General features: G+C 41.1%; 1 protein-coding gene across 11 annotated transcripts in view; it reads left to right on the forward strand.

Moving 5' to 3' along the window:
* Positions 1-16,985, forward strand: part of NCOA6 (nuclear receptor coactivator 6) — a 96,740-nt gene that overhangs the window by 61,164 nt on the left and 18,591 nt on the right. For 7 of the 11 annotated variants that reach the window (XM_081148904.1, XM_081148901.1, XM_081148905.1 and 4 more), the window contains 4 exons: positions 1,626-1,772; positions 4,984-6,100; positions 9,319-9,440; positions 12,474-15,452. In XM_081148904.1, the coding sequence (XP_081005030.1) occupies positions 1,626-1,772; positions 4,984-6,100; positions 9,319-9,440; positions 12,474-15,452 (4,365 nt within the window). The remainder of the gene's footprint in view (positions 1-1,625; positions 1,773-4,983; positions 6,101-9,318; positions 9,441-12,473; positions 15,453-16,985) is intronic. The other 4 variants (XM_081148908.1, XM_081148907.1, XM_081148902.1 and 1 more) reach the window with 2 other exon arrangements.

The following is a 16,985-nucleotide window of genomic DNA, read 5'->3' on the forward strand; positions in this document are numbered from 1 at the left end:
AGTACAGGGTTTTATTGGGGAAAAGGCCCTTCTAGTTTTCAATTTTGATAATCCTAAGTAGCATGGTATTTGTTAAATTTGATTAAAGGGGAGTAAGTTCAGAAATCATTGACTTCTATAGTTTTATAATGTCAATGCCTGCTCCTTAGAGAGGGAATTCCACCAGTTATACCTAAAGGAGATTTATTTATTTATTTTGTAAGGTGCCTCTTGTATGAAGAAAAAGCAATGGAGCTTAATGTGTGAGAGGTAAAACGATTACAGTAAAACTTATCCATCTCCATGTTTATTATTTATTCTTATTAATCATTGATCTAGTGCACATGAATGTGCTTGGAGCTTTTCAGTAAGGTATAGAGAGTGTCAGTAATGCTGTCATCTGATAAACATACCCCCCACCAAAAGACACCCATTGCCTACCCAGAAAAAACCCTTGCATCTTTAGTGCAACATAGCAAAGGCATGTTCCCATGGTTTCTGGTGAAATTAAGTTGCTCATCAGTTTTTCACTTTCTTGTAATTAATTTTATGGACATGCAGGCTCTAATACTTGAATGCTAAGAAGTTTTTAGAAAATGCAAGAATGTTTCAGCTCCAAACTTCACTGTTCTGGGCATCTACCCCTGGATCAGTGGAAGCTGGGTTGTCCCTCCTGCAAATATGATTTCTGATTTAATTACAATGGAAGCATGCAAATGGGGACTTGTCACTGCTAAAGAAATGACAAATGCATATTTGTCTACAAAGCGTTTTTCAGGACATTGAAAATTTGGCCCTTAAAAAAAAAAGTACTAATACAAAAAATTTTAAGTGAGCTTTAGGTCTTGATGCTTCCATAGAGCAGATGATGTGCTCACCTAGGTGATCTGGCCACATCAAGGCCTATGTTATAAACAATGAGTAGATTCTGAGATTCTCCTTATTACAGATTTTCTGAAATTAAACCTTCCTATAAAAGGAGGTAATACTTTAGTGAGATTCCATTAGAGCATGGTTTTTGATACCATACTTGTCAGAATTGCAGCAAACGTTATGAGGGGAAGGCATAATGATAAATTTTACATAGCCTCACTTTGAAGCTCCTATGAATCGTTTCAGAGACAAGTACAATATTGGGAGGAATTTTTCTACAAAAGGATATTGTCATCTATTTCCCTCAATGGAGAAAAATACCACCTATCTATATTTAATATCAGGACCCAGCTTTTGTTTTATAGCACTTCTTATCAATTTGTTTGAATATGAGAGAACTTATCCCATTGGTACCTGTGTTAAAGTATATAAAGTTTTGGGGTCCGTTCTATTACAGAGAAAAGTAAAGAGCTCTAAACCTTGCTGTGACGTGGCCTCAGATCACATTTAGGGAGCAGATTGCCATCTTTTCCTTGGCATGTTCTAAGTGTAAATTTTTTAGTATTTCTTTTTCATTTTGACAATGCTCATGTAAGAGATTGTGTTGATTTTTTTAACCATCTTTCCCAACCTTATTATTAAAGATCTTACCAGTGTGACAGAGAGCTAAGCCAGTGGAGACTTCATGCAGCTCATCCTTCCTTATTCATTCCACATCTAAGAAAGAGTATAAATTTGCTAGGTAACTGCCTTACTCATTGTTTTCTATTAAGGAATGCCTAAACGCCTCCCACCTGGCTTCTCAGCAGGACAGGCCAATCCGAACTTTATGCAAGGTCAGGTGCCTTCGACTACAACCACCACCCCTGGGAATTCAGGAGCCCCTCAGCTGCAAGCAAATCAAAGTGTCCAGCATGCAGGTTTGTTTTCTATGATTTATTCAGCAAGCATGTAATATTAAGAGTATTGTGTGGTAGATACTGTGATAAGCAACAAGGATAAACATAAGTCCTGGTCTCTCACCTTAATTTCAAACCTATAAGTATGAATTATTCTTTCAAGGCAATAACTGATCTAGCGAAAGTAGGCAAAATGTCTCAGGAACCTGCAAACACCTAAGGAAAGGAGATGAAACTTGAGTTATAGCAGAGTTTGGCTTTTTTTTCTTTTTTTTCTTTTCTGAAAAGAACCAAATAGTAAATATAGGGTGTCCCAGAAAAATGTATACACATACTTTTGAACAATTATAAAGGCAGTGTTTATTAAAATACATTGTGTTTTCAAAATTGAGCTATCAGCTGTTAAAGTGTGTATACATTTTGGGGAGGACACCCCATATTTTTGGCTTTGCAGCTACTTAACTTTGCTGTTGTACAGAAGTAGCCAGAGACAGTATGTAAATGAATGAGTTTGGCTGTGTTCCAAACTATTTATTTACAAACTGGCAATGGGCCTGATTTGGCCCATGGACCATAGTTTGCCAACCCCTGAGTTAGTAAAAAGGCAAAATGTGTTTGTGGCAGTGGAAACTATAGGTGCAAAGGCATGGAGGCACGTGGCATTTTGGACAAGTGCAACTTTAAAAGTCTCTATATAGTACATGTTACCTATGTTTATGCTGAGTGTTTGAATTCTGATTTACATTGTGGTGTTTGAAGACCAGATTTTAATCAGTACTGGTTCAATGCCAACAGTGTATTGTATATAAGAAGTTGTTTTAGAGGAGAAATAGGGTGGAGCTGAAGGGCTAAAAAGTATTTGTAAAACAGTATTGTATAAGTCCAGACTTCATGTTTCCAGCTGCTTAGATACCCCATGGCTAATCCTCTTACCCTTTCTTATTCAGGCAGTTAGGACTGAGGTAGTGCAAATATTTTCTCAACTCCTATCCCCACTTGGAGTTAACTTAGTTATGTGGTTCCAGCTTTAATTGTAAATCACTAAGGAATGAGAAAAGTCCAACCTTAACAAAACATAGTTCAAACTACCTTTTGAAGGGTGAGGGTGGGGCAAACTGCTTATCTTTCCCTATCTGCTAGTGCAAAACTGCATTCCTGAGCTATGTGAATTCATGTTTTCTATAGGAAGTGTTGAAACTGATAAAATCATTTCTAATTCCACCCAAGCACAGTTATGTTGTATTTTTATATGGTACCTTCCACATGTGCATATTGTTTTGATTTCCCCATTATCCCATCTAAGATATCTCTACTCTTGCCTGTCATTTTCTTGTTTTTAAATTTTTTACTATATCTTTATTGATTTCAGAGAGGGAGAGAGAGAGATAGAAACATTAATGATAAGAGAGTCGATTGGCTGCCTCCTGCATGCCCCCCACTGGGGATCAAGCCCGCAACCCGGGTATGTGCCCTAACCAGGAATCGAACCCCGATCTCCTGGATCCTAGGTCAATGCTCAACCACTGAGCCATGCCTGGTCGGGCTTGCCTGTCACTTTATGTACTCTTACCTTATTTCTACCTTATTAACTTTTACTTCTTCCTGTAAAAATACTTGTCTGTCTGTTATTGTCTCTTGCCAACTAGTCTTCAAGGTGTCAGGGATTTGGTCTGTCTTGTTTATTGATATTACCTCAGTACCAAAAGTGCCTTGTACATATTAGGTACTCAATAAATAATTGTTGATTGAATGATAGCTGTAGGAAAATCCCAAAGACCCAAAATAAGTAAACACTGCAATAAGCCAGGCAGTGTTCTTTGTCTAAATTAGAAATCACTGAGAAGAATAGAACATGTCCCGTGGGGTCTACCAGGAACTGCCAAGAGGATGGTCACTGAAGTTTTAATATCCCTTGTTAACTGTCCTCTACCCACAGCTTCTGGGTCATCTGTCAGTTGACTCCTACTAGAGGCTCAGCTTTCAGATCAGGAGTAAATAATTTTTACCGCACTGGGGCAGAGGAGACCTATCCTTAGGAAGTACTTGGTGTTCTTTTCTTTAAAGTACTGCATCCAGATATCACACATATAGAGTCATTATTAGTTTTTCAAGAAGCACTTTTAAATGTCTTCTCAGCATTGTTGAGGTTTTCCTAAGAAGATGTATCACATTCTTTTTTTCCTTGACTCATCTAAAGCAGAGCTTATTTCACTAGCCTACAGTGCTTTTCATTAACTTTCATCATCTTGAGGTACCTACAAGTCATTTTTTTAAATCTACTCACTATCAATATTTATTGAATTCATGAAAGCTAAAACCAGACTACAGTCCGTGACAAATTCACACATGTTCTCTTAAGGTCCAGCCCCCACCCCAAACTGAGATCTGTTACTAGACCCTGGTAGGTGTCACAGGGAGGATGCCATGCTCTACCCAGAGAGCCCCAGGAAACAGCAAAAGTTCTAATTGAATTTGGCTGTCACTTTAGCCCCACTCCATGATATCCCCAACATGCCCTCCAGATCCCACCTTGACATCCAAAGCTAGAGGCTGAGACCCAAGCAGGCCTGGAGGGTGGACCCCAGCCATCGGTGTAGGAAAAATCCCTTTTGCCAGAAACAGATTCAGTGGGTTATGGGGTCCAAGTCATTTTTTTAAATTTATTTTTTAAAATATATCTTTATTGATTTCAGAGAGAGGACGGGCGAGAGAGAGAGAGAGAGAGATAGAAACATCAATGATGAGTCATTGATCGGCTGCCTCTTGCACACCCCCCACTGAGGATCAAGCCCGCAACCTGGGCATGTGCCCTGACCAGGAATCAAACCTCAATCTCCTAGATTATAGGTTGACACTCAACCACTGAGCCAGCCATACTGGCCAGACCCAAATCATTTTAAAATAATGAGATGCTGCCTTGCTGTTTGTTTAATCTGAAAGAAAGTAAATTTTACTGATCTTTGAAATGCTATCTTTAAGTTACCAAATAGAAGTAATGAAATGTATTCTTCCTCTCTATTGTGTAGTTATTAAGAATGTAACAGTTATCCCACAGTCAAATCTCCATACTTTAGAAAACCCACAGAAAGTATGTCAAGCACACACATTTGTTTATGTTGGTCAGTGGATATATGGGTGATGGGTGTTTTTCTAATTGAGGTAATTTGAGTATCTTAATACCATAAGATAAGAGTATTTCTTTCTGAAGCTGTACTTTTTTTTTTTTTTTAAGGTGGTCAAGGAGCTGGTCCTCCTCAAAACCAGATGCAGGTGTCCCACGGGCCACCAACTATGATGCAGCCCAGCCTCATGGGAATTCATGGCAACATGAACAACCAGCAGACTGGTAGTTCTGGGGTTCCTCAGGTGAACCTGGGCAACATACAAGGCCAGCCCCAGCAGGGCCCACCATCTCAGATGATGAGCATGCACCAGCAGATTGTGCCCTCCCAGGGCCAGATGGTCCAGCAGCAAGGAAGCTTGAACCCTCAGAACCCTATGATCCTTTCAAGGACCCCACTTATGCCGCAGGGCCAGATGATGGTGAACCCTCAAAGCCAAAGTCTTGGGCCCTCGCCCCAAAGGATGACCCCACCCAAGCAAATGCTTCCCCAGCAGGGCCCGCAAATGATGGCGCCACATAACCAGATGATGGGACCTCAGGGGCAAGTTTTGCTCCAGCAGAACCCAATGATAGAGCAGATCATGACCAATCAGATGCAGGGGAATAAGCAACAGTTTAACACTCAGAACCAATCCAATGTCATGCCGGGACCAGCACAGATAATGAGGGGACCAACTCCAAACATGCAAGGAAACATGGTGCAGTTTACGGGACAAATGTCAGGACAGATGCTGCCCCAGCAAGGGCCTGTGAACAACAGTCCTTCTCAGGTTATGGGGATTCAGGGGCAGGTCTTACGGCCACCAGGGCCCAGTTCTCACTTGGCCCAGCAGCATGGTGATCCTGCTACTACGGCAAATAATGACGTCAGCTTGTCTCAAATGATGCCTGATGTTAGCATGCAACAAACCAACATGGTCCCCCCCCATGTGCAGGCCATGCAGGGAAATAGTGCCTCGGGAAACCACTTCTCAGGCCATGGGATGCCTTTCAATGCACCTTTCAATGGAGCACCCAACGGAAATCAGATGTCCTGTGGTCAGAATCCAGGCTTCCCGGTCAATAAGGATGTCACGCTAACAAGCCCATTGTTGGTCAACTTATTGCAGAGTGACATCTCTGCCGGCCATTTTGGGGTAAACAATAAACAAAACAATACCAATGCAAATAAACCGAAGAAGAAGAAGCCCCCTCGGAAGAAGAAAAATAGTCAGCAAGATCTAAAGTAGGTTGTGATAAGTTTTGCCTCAAACCGTACTTGATTTCTATGTGGACTTTTTTTGATGGAAAATTTTAAACATATATAAAATTAGAGTAGTAAAGTGAAATCCTCCCCCTGCTTCAATAATTATCAACTCATACCCTATCTTGCCTTCATTTGTGCTCTTCCCATTACCCTCTTGATTGTTTTAAAGCAAATTATTTTTATTTAAAAAAATTTTTTTTAAATTTTTATTTATTGATGTTAGGAAGGGGGAGAGAGAGAGAGAAACATCGATTTGTTGTTCTACCCATTCTGCACTTCTTGGTTGCTTCTCATATGTGTCCTGACCTGGGATCGAACCCACAACCTGGTGTTTAGGGACAATGCTCTAACCAACTGAACTACCCAGCCAGGCCTAAAGCATATTCATTTTAAATATTTCAGTATGTACTTCTGAAAGATAAGGACAGTTTTTTTTAAGACCACACAATACCATTAGCATACCTAGAAAAACTAATACTTCCTTCATATTCTCAGGTATCCTGTGTTCAAGTTTTCCTGATTATCCCAAATTAAATTTTTTTTTTTTTTACAGTTTGCTCAAATAAGGATCCAAACCAGGTTCATAACATTGCAATTGACTGATATATGTCTTTTTTGTCCATAGTCTCAGGAGGGTTGTGGCACTCAAAGCCTGAAAAATAGCCAATGCTACCACACTACAACTCCTCAGAGCACCTCAGACTTATAGTGGCTGTTGGGGAATCAGAGAGGCCAATTGTGTTTTGGAAATGAAAACTACTTATGGAGACTCCCTGCTGTCTCCAGATAGAAATGGTTTTTTGTACAGGTGCCTTTCCTTTAAAGGCTCTTTATCATCCCTAGAAACTTAAAATCTTACACTAAGATGTTGGACCTTTTAAATCAGTTACCCTTTTGGTCAAGGATTCTCCAGGTGAGTTCTTTTGCAAGATCACAGCAGGAAGGGCAGTTAATTTATATTTTATTTCCTGAAACTAAGTGTTAATTTAAGTCATGTTTTTGGTTTTGATAGAATAGTTCCAGAAAGAATATTGATTAAACTGGATTTTTTGCCATTAATTATAAAATTGGAATTCAGAGATATTTATTAACAGGGAATAGTGAAAAATGAATGTGAAACAGCCTAATTGAAATAAATTGCTAGAACTATAGAAAAGAATAGGGGCTCAGCTGGTGTGGCTAAGTGGTTGAGTGTTGACCCATGAACCAAGAGGTCACCGAATCCATTTCCAGTCCAGCACGTGCCCAAGTTGCAGGCTGGATCCCCAGTAGGGGGCGTGCAGGAGGCAGCTGATTGATGTTTCTCTCGTTGATGTTTCTATCTCTATCCCTCTCCCTTCCTCTCTCTCTAAAATCAATAAAAACATATGTTTTAAAAAAAGAATAGGAGAACTTTAGTTAAACAAGTATAAATGTTCAAAATAAAACTAACTACCTTTCAGCTTCCCCATATTTCTTTGGTTGTACTCTAATATTATAATGTTCACTTGCTGCTTCTTGAATCTTATAAATCAATAATTATATATTAACAACCTATTTTTCTGAGTTCAGACTCAGTGAGCTTTTCAATTTTATTTTTTCAATAGATCTTTCTAAGTTAAATTCTTTACTGCTATCAGCCTGTCAGAATAATTTTTGTGATATTTATTCCTCCCTCTGTCTAGGAGTAAAATTGCAAGGTTATGCAGTTGTTACTGGTATGCATTTTTGCTGTCTTCACCAGCCCTGAAGGAGCTTGCTTACTTGTTGGGGCTACAGATTGTGAAAGGGCCTTATACAGCGTGACTCCTAGGAAAGGCAGACAATAGGTTCAGTGGGAGAGCACCCGCTCCCAGCTCTTCCACTAGTTCACTGTGGAACGTTGTGCCTGTCTCATATCTCTCTTGGCCTTTGTTTTCTCATCCATAACATGAGGAGGCTGAACTAGATATCTGAGATTTTTTTAGCAGTACAGTTCTTTGAAAGTAAAGGATACTGTAGAATCCTTGCCTGTAATTTGAAGTGAGAGAGAAGTCATATAAGGATGATACAGGCATCTGGATGTGCTAAGGACCTGCTTCAGGTTCTAAATTTCTTTGTCCTATGGCTTTTTAAATGGATTAAAGGTAAGGCTTATGGTACTACACAGAATACAGTGAGATAAAATACTGTCAAAAAGTAGGTGACCAAGATCAGGGCAAAGGGAACGTAAAGGCAGGAAAGAAAGGTGCAGCTAGGTGTAAGATTTCAAGCAAAATGAGGAGTGTGAGCACTCTGGTTCTTCGGTGATATTAGTAGCTACCGTTTTTCTTCATTTCCCTCTAAAAATTTTAAGCTACACCCAGGTAAAAATGAAAGTATCCCAAACCCAATGAGGATGTCTGCAAATATGCATTCTGCAGCAAAGTTAATTAGCTTTTTCTGGTATTCTCCATTTTTTTGTTCTGAATACCATTTTCACCAGCAACCTACAGCGTCTTGCCAAGTACTTTAAATGTGGGAGCCACCACTGTAATATCCATGAAAAAAAGACAATCTGGACTGTGGTTGAATTTTATACACCAGAGATAGTGTGGTTTTGCAGGAACAGTACTTTATAATGTTGATAGCCCAAACTATGATCAAGTGTTAAAGCATCTAAAAGATTGCACATGCCCGGGTTGTGGGCTCGATCAATGACTCTCTCATCATTGATGTTTCTCTCTCTCTCTCTCCCTCGCCTTTCCTCTCTCTGAAATCAATAAAGATATATTTAAAAAAAAAAAAAATTGGAGAAAGCACTTTGAGTAAATAGCTGTGCTATTAGATTAAGTAGATTTTAAAATTTATTGAAATTGCCAGATTGTTGTTTTTTAAGAATTTTGTATTGAATTTTAGAGAGGAAGGGAGAGGGAGGGGGAGAGAAACATCAATGTAATGATCAGCTGCCTCCTGCACACCTCGTACCTGGGTTCGAGCCTGCAACCTGGGCATGTGCCCTAACTGAGAATTGAACCAGCAACCTTTCAGTGCATGGGATGACACTGAACTCAGCCACCCCGACCAGGGCCCAGATTATTTTTATGCCAAATATTAAATATTTTATGAGACTAGGGAGATGTAAATAATGGTAGGGATGATCATACAAACAGATTTTAGTTCTTCAGAAATAGGGGAGGGGTTAAGCTAGTTTTGTGTATGAACTGTACATTTTACTCAAATGTGCAACTTATTTTTAGCACCCCAGACACTCGCCCAGCTGGTCTAGAGGAGGCCGATCAGCAGCCATTGCCTGGAGAACAAGGAATTAACTTGGACAACTCAGGCCCTAAACTGCCAGAATTTTCAAACCGGCCACCAGGTGATAAAATGTTAAAGATTATATGCTTGTCATTGTTTTTATAGCATTACAAGACTTCTCTTCAGGGAAACAATAGTATATTATTTTGTCTCCTAACTACATTAGCAGTATTTATCTAGTATTTGGAAGCTTTGCCCTGATAGTAAGTAAAAATTTCAAATTATAATTTCTGAAGGCATATAGATTTTGCTCTAATTAGTCTTTAAGTCCTCATAAGATCAGACTGAAATGTCAAGTGCCTCTTTATTCTTGTCAGTATCAAGGTTCTAGTTGGCATCAAAATGGAATATGATTACATGAAAAGATATTTTCACTCTAATCCCTCTTGCCTGCGTCTTTCCTGCAGCCTTTCCTCCTGGGGCTTTCTCAGAGCAGAGAACTGCCAGAGTTTAAAATAAGTTTTTAAATAGAAGTTTTATTATGAATCGTTAAACATAAAAAAATATGTAAAGAGTCATAAAAAAGACACTTGTGAACCTACCACCTAGCCTAATAATAAATAGGACCAATATTGTTGAAGCCCCTATGTTATACCCCTCTCTGAATATAAAATACTATCCTCTAAATGTTGAAAAATTATGTTGAAAAGGAAAGTTTCCAAAATTCATTCATTCCAATCTAGGCATTGCAGAACCAAGGCCAGCTGCCACAGTATGTATACCTGAGCAGTGATTTGTAACCTTCCTCCCCTGTGACAACAGTTGAAAACACAGAAGCCTGTCACATTTAGGACACTCTCTATGTGTACAAAGGATTATGTTTGTTTCTTCCTCACAAGTTACTCCACCATCTTTTTGGCATATTAAGTGAGAGTGGTGTCATTTTAGGGATAAACTTTTACCCACCCTTAACTTATGTATTTTAAAAGCGAATCAAAAAAAATTAAGTCCATCATGATTTCAGTACTTCGTGTTATTTATTATAAATTGTTTGTGCATGCCACACTTCTCATCAGTGAGTTGCAGCAGCACAGTTGAGGCTGGGAGGTCACTAGTCTTTGGCAATAACGTATAGAAGGCATTACGAACAGGAAGGTACCTACTTACGTCAGACACATCTCAATTCTTGTTTTATGAATCCCAGTGGTCCTCACACCTGGGATTATTGCTTCCTTTCTACAGTTTGCAAACTGGGAACCTACAGGCTGAGTTTAGCCTATAATGTGTTTGAATTGTCATGCAGTATCTTAAACCAAACAAAAACCTGAATTTAAATGCCTCTAGACAGAACATTTGCTCTGCGGTTTGACTCTGTCCACAGGACTACTTCTGTCTTATATCAGCCCACTTCTCTTCACAACCATCCTGACCCCTAAAGGCATATGAATTTACATCCCTTGATTAATAAATTTGGTTCTTAATTATGTTATATGCACTGTGTGTGTCCTGGCTTTTCCTCTCCGTCATTCTGTTACAGCAGCCCCATTCTGTCTTATCATTAGTGTCCTTTGGACTGCTGCCTCCAGTTTCTAGAACTTTATAGCAGCCATGCCCTTAGCTGTTACTTCCAAGAGGCTGCTGTATTGTCTGTGCTACGCTCTTTGGTATTTACTGTACTGTCTGGTGGCCTGATTTTAAAAATACAAGGCATTTGTGTCATAGCCCTGACATCAAGGGGCTTCTACAGAAATTACAGTTTTCTTAACATGAGAACCTGAGTTAAACCTATGGAAATGCATGTTATTAGCTTTATAAATGTAAAGAAGTTACTTGAGCCTAAAACAAAAAAGGGTTTTTAAAAAATCTTCAAAACTGGATTCTGCACATTGTACTCATTGGTCCCAATGAGTGGAAATCTTTGTCCAGAAGACATTAATTCAATGTTGAGCACAGGGTCTGACCCTGTTTATCAGCAGCATTTGGTAGCTGTCTGTGAAAATCTTGAGCCAGCATTTCTTCCAACTGCTAGAGCCAACCCTTCTTATTCCTGCACCTTCTTAAAACTTTCCAAATGTGTTTTACATGCAACAATGGAATATAGTTTGTGAAATTATATCACAGCTATATGCCCACTTTTTCCCACTGAACCACCTTTATTCTTGGTTAATGTTTTCATCCTTTCTGTTGATTATGTAAGGTTTTGGGTCCAAATACCAAATAAAATCTTCACAAAAGAATCATTTGAAGTGTTGCCTTCTACAAATCTATAGGGCACTGTCCCTCAGAGTTCTTTTCTTGAAATTATGTTTTATTCCTGAAGGCTACACTTCTGACTTACTTATTCTTCAGTTGTGGATTCATAGAAAATAAAATTTAACATGTAAAAGAGTAAATGAAAATTAATATCCATAAAAAATCTTCAGTGCCCTCATTTTATTTTCAATATGTATATCAACTTCTCTTAGCTCCAACTATTTATTAAACTGATTTACATTGGAAGCTCAGTTTAATTCAGTTGGGTTCCCCCAAATGATTGAACCTGAGGGATACAGCATTGTGTGTGGAGCCAGTGGATTGGAGTAATTTTAAATCCCGCTTAAGGAATTGAATCCTAGAACATTATATTTTACTTCTGCTGAAAGAATTAAAAGACTATCTTCGATGCTGGCGTTTTCAACAAAACCAAGCCTTAAAAAAATTAATCTGTGCTAACAGAAAAAGTGAATTCTAATTGCTTTATTTCATTCACAAATACAGTGAAATATTTATACCTGCATGAGACCCCAGTGCTGGGTGGTCAGTTCCTTGCTATTGATGGAGTTTTTCTCGTTTCATCTAAATGTTTGGCTGGTATGAACTCACAGCGCATAGCACAAAGTGTCTATCAGAATCTTAGTACAGTAATGCCTCATTGAGACCCTAAAGACTGAAGAGCTCAAGTTCTTGATGCTTTGCTTTTTGCTTCCTTAAGCAGTGTGCCCTTTGCTTATGTTAAAAAATGGAGGGCTGCACCTGTCCTCCGGGAGCAGGCATGCCTGAGCTGTTTGTGCACAGTCTGTGCTGCCTAAATGAGTATTGCTTGGCTATACTCTGAAGGTAGCAAAGCTTTTCTTGCTAAAAATCTAACTTCCCTGATTTTGGGGGCTTGTTTTAGGTTATCCTTCTCAACCAGTTGAACAGAGGCCACTTCAGCAGATGCCTCCTCAGCTCATGCAGCATGTGGCACCCCCACCACAGCCACCACAGCAGCAGCCACAGCCACAACTGCCACCACCACAGCAGCAGCAGCCACCACCTCCCAGTCAGCCACAGTCTCAGCAGCAGCAGCAGCAACAGCAGCAGCAACAAATGATGATGATGCTCATGATGCAGCAGGACCCCAAATCAGTTAGGCTTCCAGTCTCCCAAAATGTCCATCCCCCAAGAGGTCCCTTGACCCCAGATTCCCAGAGAATGCCCATGCAACAGAGTGGCAATATGCCTGTCATGGTCAGTTTGCAAGTGCCGCCATCACCTGATAAACAAAGAATGCCAATGCCTGTGAATACTCCTTTGGGAAGCAATTCAAGGAAAATAGTATATCAGGAAAACCCACAGAATCCTTCCAGTTCACCACTGGGAGAGATGTCCTCACTTCCTGAAGCGAGTAGCACTGAAATACCATCTGTCTCAGGAGGCCCAAATAACATGCCTTCACATTTAGTAGTTTCCCAGAATCAGTTAATGATGACAGTGCCCAAACCTGGACCATCACCCCTTCCAGCAACTCAAGGTGCAACTCCCCAGCAGCCCCCTATAAATTCCCTGCCTAGCTCTCATGGCCACCACTTTCCGAATGTGGCTGCTCCAACCCAAACATCTAGGCCTAAAACACCAAACAGAGCCAGCCCCAGGCCCTATTATCCTCAGACACCCAACAACCGCCCTCCCAGCACAGAACCGTCAGAGATCAGTCTATCACCAGAAAGACTCAATGCCTCCATAGCAGGACTGTTTCCCCCACAGATTAATATTCCTTTACCTCCTAGGCCAAATTTAAACAGGGGCTTTGATCAACAGGGCCTAAATCCAACAACTTTGAAGGCCATCGGGCAAGCACCTTCAAATCTTACTATGAATAATCCTTCCAATTTTGCTGCCCCACAGACTCACAAATTAGATTCTGTGGTGGTGAATTCTGGAAAGCAGTCTAATTCTGGAGCAACAAAACGGGCAAGCCCAAGCAACAGTCGCAGGTCTAGTCCTGGGTCCAGTAGGAAAACCACTCCAAGTCCTGGGAGACAAAATTCAAAAGCCCCTAAACTTACTCTGGCCTCTCAGACAAATGCAGCGCTGTTGCAGAACGTGGAGTTGCCAAGGAATGTATTGGTCAGTCCCACTCCTTTGACCAATCCCCCTGTACCTGGGAGCTTTCCTAACAACAGCGGGCTGAATCCTCAGAATTCTACCATGCCTGTGGCTGCCGTGGGAGGCAGTCTCGAGGATAACAAGGAGAGCTTGAATATGCCTCAGGACAGTGAATGCCAGAATTCCCAGGGTAGGAAGGAGCAGGTAAACGTTGAGCTAAAAGCAGTACCTGCCCAAGAAGTTAAAATGGTTGTCCCTGAAGATCAATCCAAAAAAGATGGGCAACCTTCGGATCCTAACAAACTTACCAGTGTCGAAGAGAACAAAAATTTGGTGTCTCCTGCTATGAGGGAAGCACCAACATCATTAAGTCAACTTCTTGACAACTCTGGAGCTCCTAATGTGACCATTAAACCCCCTGGGCTTACAGATGTGGAAGTAACACCTCCAGTAGTTTCTGGGGAGGATCTGAAAAAAGCATCTGTCATTCCCACACTGCAGGATCCGTCTTCTAAAGAACCTTCAAATTCCCTAAATTTACCTCACAGTAATGAGCCGTGTTCAACCCTTGTGCATACAGAATTGAGTGAGGTCAGTTCTAATGTTGCACCAAGCATCCCTCCGGTAATCTCAAGACCTGTCAGCTCTTCCTCCATTTCCACTCCTTTGCCCCCAAATCAGATAACTGTTTTCGTAACTTCCAATCCCATCACAACTTCAGCTAACACATCAGCAGCTCTGCCAACTCACCTGCAATCTGCACTAATGTCAACAGTCGTCACAATGCCCAATGTGGGTAGCAAGGTTATGGTTTCTGAGGGACAGTCAGCTGCTCAGTCTAATGCCCGGCCTCAGTTCATCACACCTGTCTTTATCAATTCATCCTCAATAATTCAGGTTATGAAAGGATCACAGCCAAGCACAATTCCTGCAGCCCCACTGACAACCAACTCTGGCTTGATGCCTCCCTCTGTTGCAGTCGTTGGCCCTTTACACATACCTCAGAACATAAAATTTTCTTCTGCTCCTGTACCACCTAATGTTCCCTCCAGTAGTCCTGCTCCAAACATACATACAGGCCGACCCTTGGTCCTTAACTCACGAGCTACCCCTGTTCAGCTTCCTTCCCCACCTTGTACAACTTCTCCAGTAGTCCCTCCTCATCCCCCTGTCCAGCAAGTGAAAGAATTGAATCCAGATGAGGCTAGTCCTCAGGTGAGCACCTCAGCAGATCAAAGTACTCTGCCCTCTTCACAGTCAACTACAATGGTTTCTCCCCTTTTGACCAATAGTCCAGGCTCCTCTGTCAACCGGCGAAGCCCAGTTTCGTCTAGTAAGAGCAAAGGAAAAGTGGACAAAATCGGCCAGATTTTGCTAACCAAGGCATGTAAGAAAGTTACAGGCTCTCTTGAGAAAGGGGAAGAGCAATATGGTACAGATGGAGAGACTGAAGGCCACGGGCTTGAGACCACAGCTTCTGGGCTCATGGGAACAGAGCAGTTACCCACAGAGCTGGACAGTAAAACCCCAACGCCCCCAACACCCACTCTGCTAAAAATGACCTCTAGCCCCGTGGGCTCGGGCTCCAACTCAGCAGGACCCAGCTTACCTGGCAGTACTCTCCCTACCAGTGTACGCTCGATTGTAACCACTCTGGTACCCTCTGAGCTCATCTCCGTGGCGCCGGCTACAAAAAACAATCATGTTGGCATAGCATCTGAGCCGCTTGCGAGTGGTCTAGTGGAGGAGAAGGTGGGATCCCATCCAGAGCTTCTACCCAGCATAGGTATGTACTTGGGCGTAGCATCATCTCCTCCTGTCCATTTTTTAAAAAATATGTTTTTATTGATTTAAGGGAGACGGGGAGAGAGATAGAAATATCAATGATGAGAGAGAGTCATTGATTTGGCTACCTCCTGCACACCCCCTACTGGGGTTCAAGGCCAGAACCCCTGGCATGTGCCCTGACCAGGAATTGAACCCTGACCTCCTGGTTCATAGGTTGACACTCAACCATTTAGCCACATCGACTGAGCCTACTGTCCATTTTTTGATGACCTGTTCCACAAGAGAACGCATAACTCCCTTTCTACTTGGAGGAAGATGATTAGGCTAAATGGCAATAGTGATATTTCATTTATTGGAAATAAATTGGGAAAATATACTTTTAAAATCCCATGTTAAATTTACATTGATGAATGTGGCCCTGAAATAATGATATGCTTTCATTTATATAGTTTTTCATTTTACAAAGAAGCTTTTTTATGTATGTTTCTTATATCATCTTCATACCAAACTATGTTAGGTAGCCCACAATCCATTCTGTGGGTGAGTAGATTGAACCTCAGAAAAGTTCGGTATTTGTTTAAAGTGTATATTGTGAGCCTCGAGTTTGGCATTGTCCCTGAAATGTAAACAGCAGCTTCTGCAGGTTCTTCTTACCATGGTAAAGATGCTCTCAACAGTTTCAGAGCAGGGTTCTCCTAGCTCCTTCCTCGCTGTACTCTATTCCAGAGACTATTCTGTCCAGACTGGCTGCTCCAGAGGAGAGCTTTCCAGAAAATCTGGTTTCATGACAGTAGACACGGGAGGAGCAAAGTGCTTGAGAGACAGATAGGCTTGGGCTGGTATCACAGCACCAGCATTTTCTAGCTGTGAGGGCTTTCAGGCAAGCTCCTTGACCACTCTAAACTTCAGTTTCCTCTGTAATATGGGGACAATAATAGTTGTAAGCATTCAAAGAGATAATGCATATAACATGTTTAGCACAAGACTAGAATATAGTAATCATTTAGTAAATGGTAAGAGAAGTGTTACCAGTTTCTTTCTGATGCAGTGTCTTTATAAATTAGTCTATTTCATTTATATGTATCTAGCTCAGATTATTTACTGTGTTAAAGTGACCTAACAATGGAAGCATAAGTGTCCTTACACCTCCCCCACTTCCCTTCACACCCTTCCCCCTCACACACACATGTTCCTCCTCCTCTGCATCTTAAGTGGTGCAGAAGCTGTGTTTCTCTAGGGTGGAATCAGCCAGACACTGCCAAAGCTAGGAAGGACGTTTGCTGTGTCCTAGGTCAGCTAATAGTGTCTATCTTGTTTATGCAGCCCAAATGCTTTGACTGCCTACTTCTGAGTGGTAAGCACTCAGGACAAAGGGCAGAAAGAACACAAGCTTCAGGGTAATATCAGAATTCAAATTCTAGCTCTACTGGTTACTAATCACAGTGGGATGAATTCCTTAACCTCTTATAATCCCATGTGCTTCACCTGTGGAATGGAGATTGTAATTCTTGCTTCTCAGAATTTATATAAA

This window comes from Miniopterus schreibersii (genome assembly GCF_964146895.1).
Source record: "Miniopterus schreibersii genome assembly, chromosome: 10".
Taxonomy (NCBI): domain Eukaryota; kingdom Metazoa; phylum Chordata; class Mammalia; order Chiroptera; family Miniopteridae; genus Miniopterus; species Miniopterus schreibersii.